The sequence below is a fragment of the Antechinus flavipes genome, chromosome 4, assembly GCF_016432865.1.
Source record: "Antechinus flavipes isolate AdamAnt ecotype Samford, QLD, Australia chromosome 4, AdamAnt_v2, whole genome shotgun sequence".
Classification (NCBI taxonomy): domain Eukaryota; kingdom Metazoa; phylum Chordata; class Mammalia; order Dasyuromorphia; family Dasyuridae; genus Antechinus; species Antechinus flavipes.
Genome location: NC_067401.1, coordinates 393,958,679 through 393,972,692, shown reverse-complemented (window position 1 = coordinate 393,972,692; position 14,014 = coordinate 393,958,679). Strand labels below are relative to the sequence as shown.

Genomic DNA, 14,014 nt, shown 5'->3' with positions numbered 1-14,014 from the left:
ACTCATTATGTAGGACACTGATATTTTTAAAATTAATATTTTAGTGAGAGATATGTTTTACATAACAGTTGTAGAAAGTAATGGCTCTGCATCCCATCAGTCATTATTTAATCATAATTCCTGACTTTAATTCCATGAAAGCATTTCTATTTTTGTTTAAAGTTCCATATCCTCATTTCATTACTGAAATATTTGATCAAATAACTTTTCATTTATTTTCTCCATCATATTTTATCTTTTGATTTTGTGATTTAACATGTTGCTTTTATTCCAGTTATATATAAAAACTAACACTCATTTTTAAAAGTTTGAGTTCTAGATTTCATTTCCTCCTTTCTTCTCATCTTTCTCCCCTCTGAGAATGGAAGCAAATTGATGTAAGTTATATATGTGTAGTCATGTAAAACATTTCCCCATTAGTCATGCTGTGAAAGAATAAAAATAAAAATAAAGAAATCAAAAAAGGATGCTTCAGTCTGCATTCAGTCCTTCAGAGTAGTCTTGGATCACTGTATTGCTGAGCATAGTGAAATCATTCACAGCTGATCATTTTATAACAATGCTGTTACTTTTTTGTACACAGTACATTTCACTTTGCATCAGCTCATGGAAGTTTTTTCCAGATTCTTCTAAGAGCATCTTACTCATCATTTCTTATAAGCCAATAGTACATAAAATAGTACCATTATGACCATTTACCACAATTTATTCTGTCACTCCCCAATTAATGGATATTTCCTCAATTTCCAATTTGTTCCCCCTAGAAAAGAGCTGCTGTAAAAAAAAAAATTGTACAAATAGATACTTTTCCTTTTTCTTTTTTATTCATTTGGGAACACAGACTATTAATAGTGGTGGTGCTAGATCGAAGTATTCATCGTTTTATGGGCCTTTGGGCATAGTTCCAAATTGTGCTATAGAATGGTTGAATTAGTTCACAACTGCACTGGGTTATTAATGTTTCATTTTCCTCACATCCCTCCCAATATTTGTCACTTTACTTTTCTGTCCTATTGGCCAGTCTAACAAATATGTGGTAGTACTTCAGAATTATTTGAATATGTATTTTTCCAAACAATATTGAGCTTTTTTCATATGGCCATATAGTTATGATTACTTCATCTGAAAATTGTGTTGTGCCACAGTTCCTTTTTAATGTCCTGACCCAGTTTCTCTAATTGTCCTATTTAGTTACTCTGCCTCAGGTTATAACTGTTCCCTCTTAATGTTAGGATAAAGATCATTCCCTCTTAATGTTTGATGGGATAAAGGTCTTTATCCATTTTAGATGTCATTAAAATATCAGGAGCCTCTCTAGTACCTCCCATTATGCCATCCTAGGTGCCTCCCCTCATTAGGTCATCCCCATCCAGATACCTCCCCCATTATGTTATTGTTCTTGTTACCCTATTAAAAGAATCGTGTATCTGACATTCACTGCTGGATTTTTTGAGACAATAGTGTCATTCAGCCCTGGGACCAAACCATGGATCCATTTGCTCCCAGTAAATCTCTCCATTAAATAAATTATTAAATTGTTCTCTAATCTCTATCTTGCTCAATTTCTCTGGATTACAATTGTTCATGCCTTTTAAGCATTTATCAGTTGGGGAATAGCTCTTATTTTTAAAAGTTTAACTCAGTTCTCTGTATGTTTGAGAAATGAAGCCTTTATCAGAGAAATTTTCTTCAATATTAAAAATACTCTTACTAATTCTTTCTTCCTTGCTTGCTCCACACACACTCTCTCTCTTTTCATCCTATCCCTCCTCAAAAGTATTTTTGCTTCTGACTAATTCCTCCTCTAATATGCCCTCCCTTCTAACTACTCTCCATTGCCTTATTGCTTTCCACTCCTATTTTTCTGTAAGGTAAGACAGATTCCCATACCAAATTGAATTTGTATGTTATTTTTTAATTCGAGCCAATTCTGAAAAGAGTAAAGTTCATTCACTCCCGGTTATCTCATCCCTTTCCCCCTCCACTGTAAAAAACGTTTTCTTGCTTTTTCTTTACATATCAACCCTTACATTCCACTAATAATGGAGTCTCTCTCTAAATAAACTCCCTCTAATTGTCATAATAATGGGAAAGTTCTTGTGAGTTTTAAGTATCTTCCCATAAGGGAATGTAAACAGTCCCACCTTGTTAAGTCCCTTGCAATTTTTCTTGCCTGTTTGCATTTTTACTATAGTATTTGAAAGTCAAATTGTCTATTCGGTCCTGATCTCAAGGATGGTTGAAAATTTCATTGAATGTCCATTTCTTCCCTGAAGGATTATACTCAGTTTTGCTAGGTTAGGTGATTCTTGATTGTAATCCTAGCACCTTTGCTTTCTGGAATATCATATTTCAAGTCCTCTGATTCTTTAGTGTAGAAGTTGATAAATCTTGTGCTATCCTGCCTATGGCTCCAAAATACTTGAATTGTTTCTTTCTAGCTGCTTGCAATATTTTCTTATTGATGTCAGAGATCTGGAATTTGGTTATAATATTCCTGATAGTTTTCACCTTGGGATCACTTTTACAAGGGATCAGTAGATTCTTTCAATTTCTATTTTACCCCTGTTCTAGAATGTCAGGGTAGTTTTCCTTGACAATTTCTTGAAAAATGACATCTAGATTTTTCTTGATCATGACTTTCAGATAGGACAACTATTTTTAAATTATCTCTCCTGGATCTATTTCCTAGGTCACTTGTTTTTCCAATGAGATATTTCACAGACTTTTTTTTCCATTCATTTCATTTTTCTCTATTGTTTCTTGATTTTTCACAAAGCCATCAGCTTCCATTTACTCAATTCTAATTTTCAAGGAATTATTTTCTACATTGAGTTTTTGTACCTTCTTTTCCATTTGTCCAATTCTACTCTTAAAGGCATTGTTTTCTTCAGTGGATATTTTTCCCATTTTGGCCAATTTGAGTATTTAAAGAATTTTTCTTCAGTAAATTTTTGTGCTTCTCTTACCATTTGGCCAGTCCTGCTTAGACACTCTTCTCCTCATTAATTTTTTTTTTTTTACTCCCTTTACTATTTGACCTAGTCTGCTTTTAAGGTGCTATTTTCTTTCATATTTTTTGTGTCTCCTTCACCAAGTTACTGACTCATTTTTCATAATTTTCTCCAATCATTCTAATTTATCTTCTCAATTTTTCCTCTAGCATTTTTACCTGATTTTCAAAATCTTTTTTGAGCTCTTCCATGGCCAGAAACCAATTCATATTTTCTTGGAGGCTTAGCATGAAGGAGCTTTGACTTTGTTATTTTCTTCTGAGTGTGTTTTGATCTTCCTCGTCATGATAGTAACTTTTTAGAATTTTTTTTCTGTTGTTTTCTTATTTCCCCTGCTATTGCTGAGCTTTGAATTCTGTTAAAGAAAGGCTCTGTTTCCAGGATGGGGGGGTACACTGTTCCATGCCTCAGGGGTTTACGTAGTCATTTTCAGAAATACTTCTACGAATCTGTAAATTTTTACTTCTTCCAAAGTGTATGATCTAAGGAGAAGTGTGTTTATTTTTCTCTTGGCCTATGCTCTGCTCTGTGAGTGATGACAAGCACACTTGTCTGCCCTGGAACAGGGACAAGAGTTCTCATTCCACTGTGGCTATAAACTCTGGTGTGCAAGTGCTCCTCCTTGTTCTGGGACTGCCACCCAGAACTGTGATTTGGTGTAGAAGTTGCTAAATAATAGGCAAAAAAAGTGTCCTATCTCAGTGCAAGCAAAGAGACTCTAGTAATCTTCTTCTAGCCAGTCATTCAGTCCCTTTACTTTTTGTGGACTGAGAGCTCCAAAAGTGTCTGCTGTCAATGATGATTCAGTGGCTCTCAAAGCCTGCTCCTTGTTTGCTGCAGCAGGGCATGTGCTGGCATTGCCTGGGCTGGACTGCATTCCATTCTCATTCTGGTGCAACATACCTTTCCTGACCACCCTCTAAATGGTCCTGGCTTAGAAAGTTGTTTCACTCTACATCTTTTTATGGATTCTGCTGGTCTAGAATTTGTTTTGAGTCATGTTTTTAAACTATTTTGAGGGATTTGTGGGGGAACTTGGATGAGTCCCTTTCTTTATTCCAGCATAATGGCTCTGCCCATCAAATAACTTTTTTTTTATTTTTGAACTAATGAAATTTCACTTTATAACAAAAACTTTATTCCATAACATACATTTACTATATCTTGTGGAAATACTCAGCAGAAAGATAATACTTAACATTTATTTTTTTTTTTCAGTTAGTTTCTTCCTTCCTGTTTCTCTAGTTCCCAACAATATATATTTAAATAAAAAGAGTATTTCATTTCTAAATTGTCCAACATTCAGATAAGGAGGTGATTTAAGGGATAAATCTAGCCAAATTTGAATAGTCTCAATCTTCCATTATCATCTTACTCTTTTCTATACTCATGTCTTTTACTACTCACACCATCCCCTATACTAAGAAAACACTTCCTTCTTTCTTGTCTCTCCATTTATCCACCTCTATATCCTACTATTAATTCTCAACCATTTCTTCAAGGCCTAACTCAGATATCACACATTCCATTACTCTTTTCCTTCCTAGAAGATTTCACTTCTCTTTTCTCTAATTTATCTTCAGTCTTTAATAAATTTTACATTCCTTGAGAGCCAAGCTATCATACATATCTTTGAATTCTCAGAACCTAGTATAATTAACCAAATCAGTTAATTGAAAATTTGTAGATTTTTCTTACATGAAAAATTAAATAGTTAATTTATACACAATAATAAAGAACTAAATAAAACTAGGCATATTTCTATCCATGTTCCATCCATAGCTTATCCCAAAATGTTTTTTGTATTCAGGATTCAAACTCACTTTGTTGTTTTAAAAGAGTTGTGATAAGTAAAAATGTAGACAGGAGGTATCAATTAGAGTAGCTCATCTGGTACTCTTCTTGTTTGCCTTTTCATTCTAATTCTAGTTCATTACCAAAATTATATTTCTTCAACAATAATATTACAAATAAAAACAACACTGGAAGACTTTGGAACTCAGATCTATACAATGATAATAATGATTCTAAAAAATTGATATTCTAAAGGAAATATGATCCTCACCTCCCAACAGAGAGGTGGTAGATCAAGATGAAAAATAAGACAAACATTTTTAGGCAGAAAATATGGGAATCCGTGTTGCTTGTCTATGCATATTAGTAACAAAACTTTCCTTTTTCATTTTCTTTCCTTTGTTAGTGGGAGAGAGGTGAGGGAGGGAATAGATTTGCAATATGAATATCAAAAAAAGAAGAAAATGTGATAATTGGAACATTATAAAATTAAAGAAAAATTAAAATCTGACAAGCAGGGCAGCTTTAAAAATTTCACTTTATTGACTTTATTTTTGACTTTTTTAATACTTAAAAAATTTAGCTGCATGTAAGAGATTAGTAGTTTCATGTGATAGTCCTCTTTTCTGTATGATGCTGTAGAGAGAAGTGTGGTTTTGTTTTGTTTTGGTTTTGGTTTTAGTACTTGTTAAAAAATACAACAAAGAAATTTTGTTTGGTCAAGGAACATAGGAAGTCGGTCTTTGGTATGATTTGTCTACCAGAGGAAGCCTAATGACTCTATATCTCCAATCAAGCACAAGTTCTGTTCGTCTGAAAATCTAGTAGGAGGAAAGTACAATATTCTTTAGCCCAAGACTATGTGTCTTTTGGTCCACTGTCTCTAGTTTTAACTTAAGTTGAAAAATATTTTTAATTCTCAAAAGAAAGGGGAAAATAAATATGTTAAACATTTGTGAAGAAACAAGATTAGAAGGAATTGTAAAGTGTAATGTGTACTTAAATTATGCTAATAAAGTTATTACTCAAGATTAATGCTACTGAAACTTAAGGTTGGGAAATCACATGAATTATTACTATGAAGGCAATGACATTGTGAAAGTCTGAATGTATGGTTCTTTCCATGGCAAATTGGAAATATTAAGAGCTAAATGACTTGATATTTTTTCCTCTGCTAAAATGACCCAGTTTACTATGACCCTGAATGATATTAATATATGTCAATATCAAGTGAAAGAATGGAAAGACTGCAAAATGTACTGGAAAGGGAAATGATAGATATTGACAAACACTGATTTGAATCCTGGCTCTGATATTTATTATTTACTGGCATTGGACAAGTATCTCTAAGCTTCAGTTTTCTTATCTACAAAATGGAAATGATGATAATATTTGGAACCCCTATCCCAAAGAGTTATTTTGAGAAAAGCATAGTATAAATTTTAACATTTGTAAAACAAAACATTATATGCATAGGAATCAGAGTTTAGAAACTGCTGACCATTTCAACAAGAGAGAAATTAATTATAAGATTTCTACTTGGTGGGAGTACCAAAAATTTATGATATTTTATATAACATTAAGAAAAAATTTTAAATAATTTCACAGAAAATTGACCTAGCATATCTTTAAATAATGTTCAATGTAACCTCTTAATTCTATAAATTAAGAAACTGAAACAAGGAGACTGGAATTTGTTTAATTGAAATCCAAACTTTCTCTATAATATACTGTCTCTAATGTGTATAAAATTAACTGATTTTTAAAGTTCAAGCTAATTTTCCATTCATAGGATTATTTCCTCTTATATGTCTTTCTAAAAAGAAACTTTTTTTTTTTCAAAATGGGTACACATTTAAATAGTCAAATGATAATTTTGCATACTAATTAAGTAATTGAATACATCAGGTATCCATAAAAAAAAATAGCATTTACCTTGTCTAATCTTAGACAGCAAACTGGAATTTTTTCATGAAGGAGATGACAAAAAGTGGGAGAACTTCCTATATATGGAGAATAAGGAGGGTAACCTTTAGCATACCTGAAAAATAATATGAAATATTTTTTGAGTAAGTCAGGCAATAGTATAACAATGAATTAAGCTATTGTGATTTTTTTCCTATTCTGTTATAGGTAGAGTCTATTAAAAAATACACTTTTTTTTTGCTTCTCATTAATGTATTTCTACAAAAAATATTTCCAGAGTTCCTGAAGTCTTTTAATAATATTAAACATCATCATTCATTTTATCACGTTTGCAAAGCAGTTTGAAAATTATCTTTAATTCCATTTTAGAGAAATTCTTTGTCTGGAAACATCCTCAACCAATACAGTTTGGCAATTCTTCTGAGACTTCTCTTAGGGAATTGTCTAGGTCATTAAGATGTTAATTGATTTGTCTGTAGTGACACAATATTTGCCAGAGATAGGACTTCTACCATGTGTCCCTGACTCCAAGACCAGCATGTCGACTCTGTAACAATCATTACTTATTCACTTTCCTCAGTAGATAATATTTACCAGCTAATTATTCATACTAATATGATCAATATGTAATATTCATAATGAAAATAAGTAGAGGATTATTAGTAAATTTCTTAGGTAAATGTACATTATAAACCAGACTTCTATTTAAATCAGGTTTAAAACTTTATCTAAAAATTTATTAATCTGAGGTCTATGAACTTTTAAAAATATTTTGATAACTGTTTCAATATCATTTATAATATTACATTATAATTGTAATATATGTATTTTACTATATATGTGTATGTACATACATATTATGTGTGTATGTATATAATTTTGATGAGGAATTCATAGGCTTTATCAGACTGTCAAAGTGGTCCCTGACACAAAATTGACTTGTCAGTCCTATGGCAAGTAGAAGGACTTCTCTCTAGGACTTGTTACCATGTTGTTTTCCTATGTAGGCAATTGTGAAACACATAATAAAAGCATCCTAAATAATAACACTTAGAGGCTTATTTCTATGAATGCCCTAAAAATGACTAGAGAAATGATTTCTTGAAATTAATAACAAAATTTTTCTGCAGATCTACTAAGCCCACCCTAATTTTCCACAGGTCTGACTGGGTAAGTCCTTTATTTTAACCAAGAATACTATCTCACAGTTTGAAAAGTCTAAAACAAAACTAAAATGGCTAGCAATATTGCAATTACAGATTTCTTAACATAAGATTCAATTAAGCAAAGCACATTGTTGAGAAATATGGAGGTAAGGATCCTTTTTCTCATATTCTGGTCAGATAAAACTTGGAGTACTTCAGATCTCAGAATTATATTTTAGGAAGAAGGACAATAAGCTAGAAAACAACCAAAAGTAGGTGAACAGATAGAAAAGGGTTTCCAGATCATGTTGTAAAAGAATAAGCTTACAAAATTATCTTTTTTAATTAATCAAAATATATTCAGGAACAAATATCTGATTATAGTCTCTATGAAGTCATTTATCTCTGCCCTTCCTAGAAAACTGCAGGCTTTCTTAGTACATTTTTTTTTTCTCCACCATAAAGTCTTGAAGCAAAATGACTTACTTATATTTTGCTGGTATGTTAATAAAGGAAAGAGACATTTTTTGTAAGAAATGGGGGCATTATATAAACCTATAATCAATGAAAAAATTTCCAATGAGGATATTTCCTCATTGTTTCCCCATACAAAAAAATGCTCAAATCTGTTATCCCTTGAAGAATTATACATACTCTAAATTAGTAGAAATGTCTTCATCTGGTGTTGTTTCATCTTCAGATTGATCACTTAGAAGGTCACATGTTTGAATTGATGATGTGTCTGCAACCTCCAAAACAGGAGCAATACTAGGTCTTCTGGTTTCTTTGCTCCCTTCTGGAGGCAGAGCCAAATTAGGGCCACTTGCAGATCTACAACTTGTATCTTGTAAGTCAATAGCCACTGTGCCTGAATGGTGAAACAAAAATCCACAACTCAATGGTCAAATATCAAAGTTAAACTTAATGTTCAGTGTGGTTAAGAAACTATCAATAATATACAAATCTTATTTTAATAGTCTTTAAATATTGATTAGTTTAAGCTTTTGCTTTTCTGTAAATGTGTGCTTTTGAGAATTTTTTATTTTAAGCATTTCTTTTGAGTAAAGAAAATAAATACTTGTCCTATATCTGATTTACAATGGACATTAGATATTTCTCTATCCTCTATTTAGAAGAGACCTTAGACATGATGTAATACATGTTTTAATTAAGTCTTCCCCTAGGGTAATTGTGGTAGGGAACACAAAGATTCAGAGTTAAGAAACAAGAAACTAATCTTTCTTATAAAATGCTGCTTCTCTGAGGAATAAAACCATGCTGGGCTTCTAACTAATGTCCCAGATCCCATTGTTCCTGCTAGTAGTTCTAATGTAGCATTTATTTTATATTATTCTTCTTTGAACACCATCCATTCCAGTTAAACAAGTCTATTAGGTAAACCACATGTAATATATCTATTTCCCATTTCTGCATCATTTCAATAGTAGTCTTTCATGCCTGGAATCTATTCTCTTTTTTTTCCCCTATCTTTATTCAAGTATTATCTTCTACCCAAGGCCTTTCTTGAATTAACCAGTTGTTAGTATTCTCTTCTTGTTGTAACAAATGTGTATAACTTCATAGATACATTGTATTTTCTTATCTTTTGACTATCAAAAATGTAAGTTCAATGATTCAGGTTCCTACTCGTTTTTATCTATAATCTTCAGGGACTACCACTATTTTTTATATAGAATAAGTAGTTTTATTTTATTTTTTTAATTGAATTGTATGCTGAAGATAGCACCACATTTAAAGCGTGTATATGTGTGTGTGTGTGTGTGTGTGTGTGTGTGTGTGTGTGTGTGTGTGTGTGACAGACAGACAGACATAGAGAGGCAGGGAGGGGAAGAGAGAGTGGGAGGGAGGTGGGGAGGAGAAGAAGGGAAAGAGAGAGAAGGAGGAAGAGAGAAGGGGAGAAAGAGAGGAAGATGGAGAGAGAGAGTGGTAAAAAGAGGGAGAGGGAGAGACAAGGAGGCAGTTAAAAGGCTAATGGATAGAATACTGGACCTGAAGAGAGGAAGATCTGAATTCAAATTTGGCCTCAGACAGAAATCTAATGTTGTATTTAACATGTATTGGACTACTTGCCATCTAGGGGAAGAGGTGGGGGGAAGGAGTGGAAAATTTGGAACAGAAGGTTTTGCAAAGGTTTGTTGAAAAAATTACTCATGCATATGTTTTGTAAATAAAAAGATATAATTTTTTTTTAAAGTCTAATGTTGGGCAAGTCATTTAAACTCTGTTTGCCTTAATGCACTGGAGAATGAAATGGCAAACCACTCCAGGATCCTTGCCAAGGAAGCTTTATAAACAGTATGTTACATGGTAGCCATGAAGAGTTAGACATAATTGAATGACTGAACAGATATATCAATATATCAACACAGATATGGATAAATATAGAAACAAGCTAGACCATGTAAGATCATTTAAAAAAAAAATAAATACAATGCATTACAATAGAAACTTGTATCTAGTGAAGTAGCTTCTACTGGTTACATGACAATAATGGAAGGCAATTTATTTGCTTTTCAAATAGTTATTTGGGTATCTGTAGAAGCACAGTTTAAAGTATATGAAAGTATAAAATTAAAGCAGGATTGGTTTATGTCTGAATTTCATTGGTGTTTCACAACCTCTCTAACCGCAGATCAGTCATTAATAATTTATTCTGTAAAGTTTTTTTTAATTTTTTTTTTTAGTTTACTATATTACAAAATGATACTACCATTTTTATGACTAAGGTGAGTTAACTGAAAAAAGCAAGTTAATTTATAATTAATAGCATGTTTTCTACTGAATGATATAATGACTGCAAAAAAAAGGGTAAAACAGATTTTTTTTGAAAACAGCAATTTTTTAAAATGTAAATTTAGAATGATGTTTGCAAGCAAAGTTTGAAAGAATACAATAAAAACCATAGATTTGAAAGCCCTAAAAAAGAAAGTCCACCCCCTCCTTTTATTAACAATAAAACTAGTTTCAAACAAAACTAAGCAATATGTTATGAGGAGGAAGTTGGTATGCTACAGATTGTAAAGACGTTCATGGTCTCTATAATATGCTCTTTACTTTCTAAAATATATTCTATATATCTTACTTTTTACTATATGTTCCTGTATATCTTCTGTCTGTATCCTATTACAAACAATACTATAATTCCACATGGATTACTCATAATTTTAAAAGCTTTCACTAAGAATTTTTATATATTCAAAGACAAAAATAAAACTGTTCCTATCTTCGAAGAATTTATAATCAATTAGGAAATGGTAGGGTGAGGATAATGTGTGTGTGTGTGTGTGTGTGTGTGTGTGTGTGTGTGTGTGTATGTGTGTGTGTGTGTGTGTGTTCAATATAAGGGAATATTCCTTTTGGAAAATAAATATTTCAGAATGACAATTTTATGAAAAACTGTACCTTGTCATTCTGTATTGATTAGTCTGAAAATATATCTTATGTCTATCAAACCAAATTGAGGAAGGAATAGAAATATACATTTATGTAGCACCTACTAAGTGACATTTACTACATTAAGCACTTTTAGAAAGATTATCCTTTTATTCTCACAACAACTCAATGGGGTAAAGGCAATTGTTATTATTCCCACTTTACAATTGAGGAAACCAAGGCAAGAACAAGGTAAATGACTTATTCAGGGTAAGTGATAGCTAGTATATTATGTTTTGATGCTCAGCAGATGCTAGCTATATTGCATTGCTTGGTTTTGTAAAAGGCAGAAACTTTATGATTGATATTCTATAAGTTTTGCTATTTTAGTTTTTTTTTGAATCCTCAATGTTTCATAAACACAATTTTTGTGTCATCAATCAACAACAATAAAAAAAATTTACTAATTGAGATTTTTAAAAAGTCAGATTATTCATCAGACCTGTAACTTTACAATAGTACCTAATCCATTCTACTCTTAAATCCTTTTATAAATACTGAGTGCTTAATGGATGTAAATTTAATGAAATATATTTTGAAAACTTACCCATACTGGCAATTATACTATGTACTGGTAACCTAGAAGGTCCATGATAAAATGACCTTGATGCATTGTTTCGTCTTAGCTGGTCTTGATTCTTAAATGCTGAATTTTCTTCTTTGGTGATATTAATATAAAAGCATGTATCTGTAGCATTCATAATGTAACGTGGACCTGGATTTAGCAAAATGTTTTTATTATCTTCCCTTCTAACACCAATCAAACAGACGCCAAACCTTAATTTAAAAAACAAAAAACAAAAAATATAATAATGTGAAGATTATAATTTACTAGTTAATGAATGTTAATTCACAGAAAACAATCATATTTAGAGTCATTTTATAGTCAGATTCACAGAATTTCTGAATCATAAGGGAAAGGGCATATTGTACAAATGAATAAACTGACACTGAAAGGATAGAAACAGGATGTTATACAGGGAGTAGTAAATTGCAGAGATGGGACTAAAACCCACTTCTAATTCCTTGACCAATGTTTTTTCTACTTTACTATTGTTGTTGTTATCATAAAGAAATAAGTCTCTAAAACTATTCTTCTACAATAACTTGATTTAGAAATGAGGAATGATAGTCTATAAGCATAAAGTACTACATAGGGAGCTTGTATTATTTATTCATATATGTAGTATATATGTGTCTATACTACATATGTACATAGTAGTTGTGTATAGTCATATATAGCATGCTGTACATGCTCTAAGTTGTATACAAAAATATAACTTTAGACCTTTGAGAAATGAAAATGAATTTTTTTCTCTAATAAATAATTTTATCTAAAAATTATTTTATTAATTCTGAGAAAAATTCTAAATATTAATTTGTTCCTAAAGGACTTTGAAAAATTCAAAATGCTAAATGCATTCTTTATAGAGCCCCAAGGGGAAATGCATATTTATATTAATTATTATAGTCATATTTGAATTTAAAAGTTAGTTCTACATTAAGAAATAGATTCATAACTGCCTTTACTTATATGCAAATGTGATAGTTTTAAAATGATAGAAAAGAATTTCCTTCCAGAGAAGACCATTCTCTGGTTCTCTGATTAAAAGACAGGGGGAAACAAAACATTAGTATTTTGATCAGAAGGGAAGATAACCCAAAATATAATATTTGATAACATGAAATATCTCAATATTCAAAATTATTTGTTTTATTTTTATCTGTAAACTTCCTTGGGAGATTAGATTATTTTCCTTTTGTTTTTCAGTTTTTAATTGCTGAAAAAGGAGAGCACACTTGATAGTTAAAAATATAATGTTGTTTTTATTTATTCTTTTTAAAGAGAGAGAAACTTTCTCTAGAAAAGTCTTAAATTTCCTTAACAATGATACAAAACCCCAAATAACAAATTTGTAAAGAACTGTAAAGTAACCTGATTTAGGAAGCTATGTATAAAAGTAAGTCATTTATATTTTCAAACAATCTTGACAACAGGAACATACTTTTTGTGGGCATGGAAAGAGGCATATGTGAAACTCTTTCCCTCATATTCAGCAAAAAATGTACTTTCTTCCATGATAATGTGGTACACTTCATTACCAGAGCATCTTCCATACATCTTCTGCCACTGTTCAGGTGACTGCTGGCCTTCTCTGAAATATAGACACAAAGAAGATTCATGTGTGTGTGTGTGTGTGTGTGTGTGTGTGTGTGTGTGTATACTGCCTTTACTTATATGCAAATGTGATAGTTTTAAAATGATAGAAAAGAATTTCCTTCTATATATATATATATACACATTTGTGTATTCCTTATTGGAATTCCTTATGGAAATTAATGTATGGTTAATGAGGTCTTCAATGTTAGATGTGGTTAGCAGACAAATTGATAAAATTTAATCCTGAGTCCAGCAAGAAGGCACTAATAATAGAAATCAGTTTTCTTTAGTGGTCCTATCCTCTAAAGATAATCCAGTCATAAATCCAAGTAATGTGTCAAGACCCTGAGGCTAAATTTTCCCTAAAAAGAAGTTATGGCTCATGGCTTAGCTGTGTACCCTCCTTTGGATCAGTCCACTATCTCACTATCTCACCCTGCTTTCTGTGTCTTTCTCCTTACTTCTTCTCCTACCCTCCCTACCCCCACCCTGAGGAATCTCCCCTAACTCCACTATGCTTC

General features: G+C 31.7%; 1 protein-coding gene across 4 annotated transcripts in view; it reads right to left on the bottom strand.

Annotated features, from left to right (window-relative positions):
- The window catches only part of KCNT2 (potassium sodium-activated channel subfamily T member 2), a 583,045-nt gene that overhangs the window by 132,382 nt on the left and 436,649 nt on the right, over positions 1–14,014 (bottom strand). For all 4 annotated transcript variants that reach the window (XM_051998719.1, XM_051998721.1, XM_051998720.1 and 1 more), the window contains exons 15-18: positions 13,339–13,488; positions 11,880–12,109; positions 8,534–8,747; positions 6,744–6,849 (exon numbers count right to left, since the gene is read on the bottom strand). In XM_051998719.1, the coding sequence (XP_051854679.1) occupies positions 6,744–6,849; positions 8,534–8,747; positions 11,880–12,109; positions 13,339–13,488 (700 nt within the window). The remainder of the gene's footprint in view (positions 1–6,743; positions 6,850–8,533; positions 8,748–11,879; positions 12,110–13,338; positions 13,489–14,014) is intronic.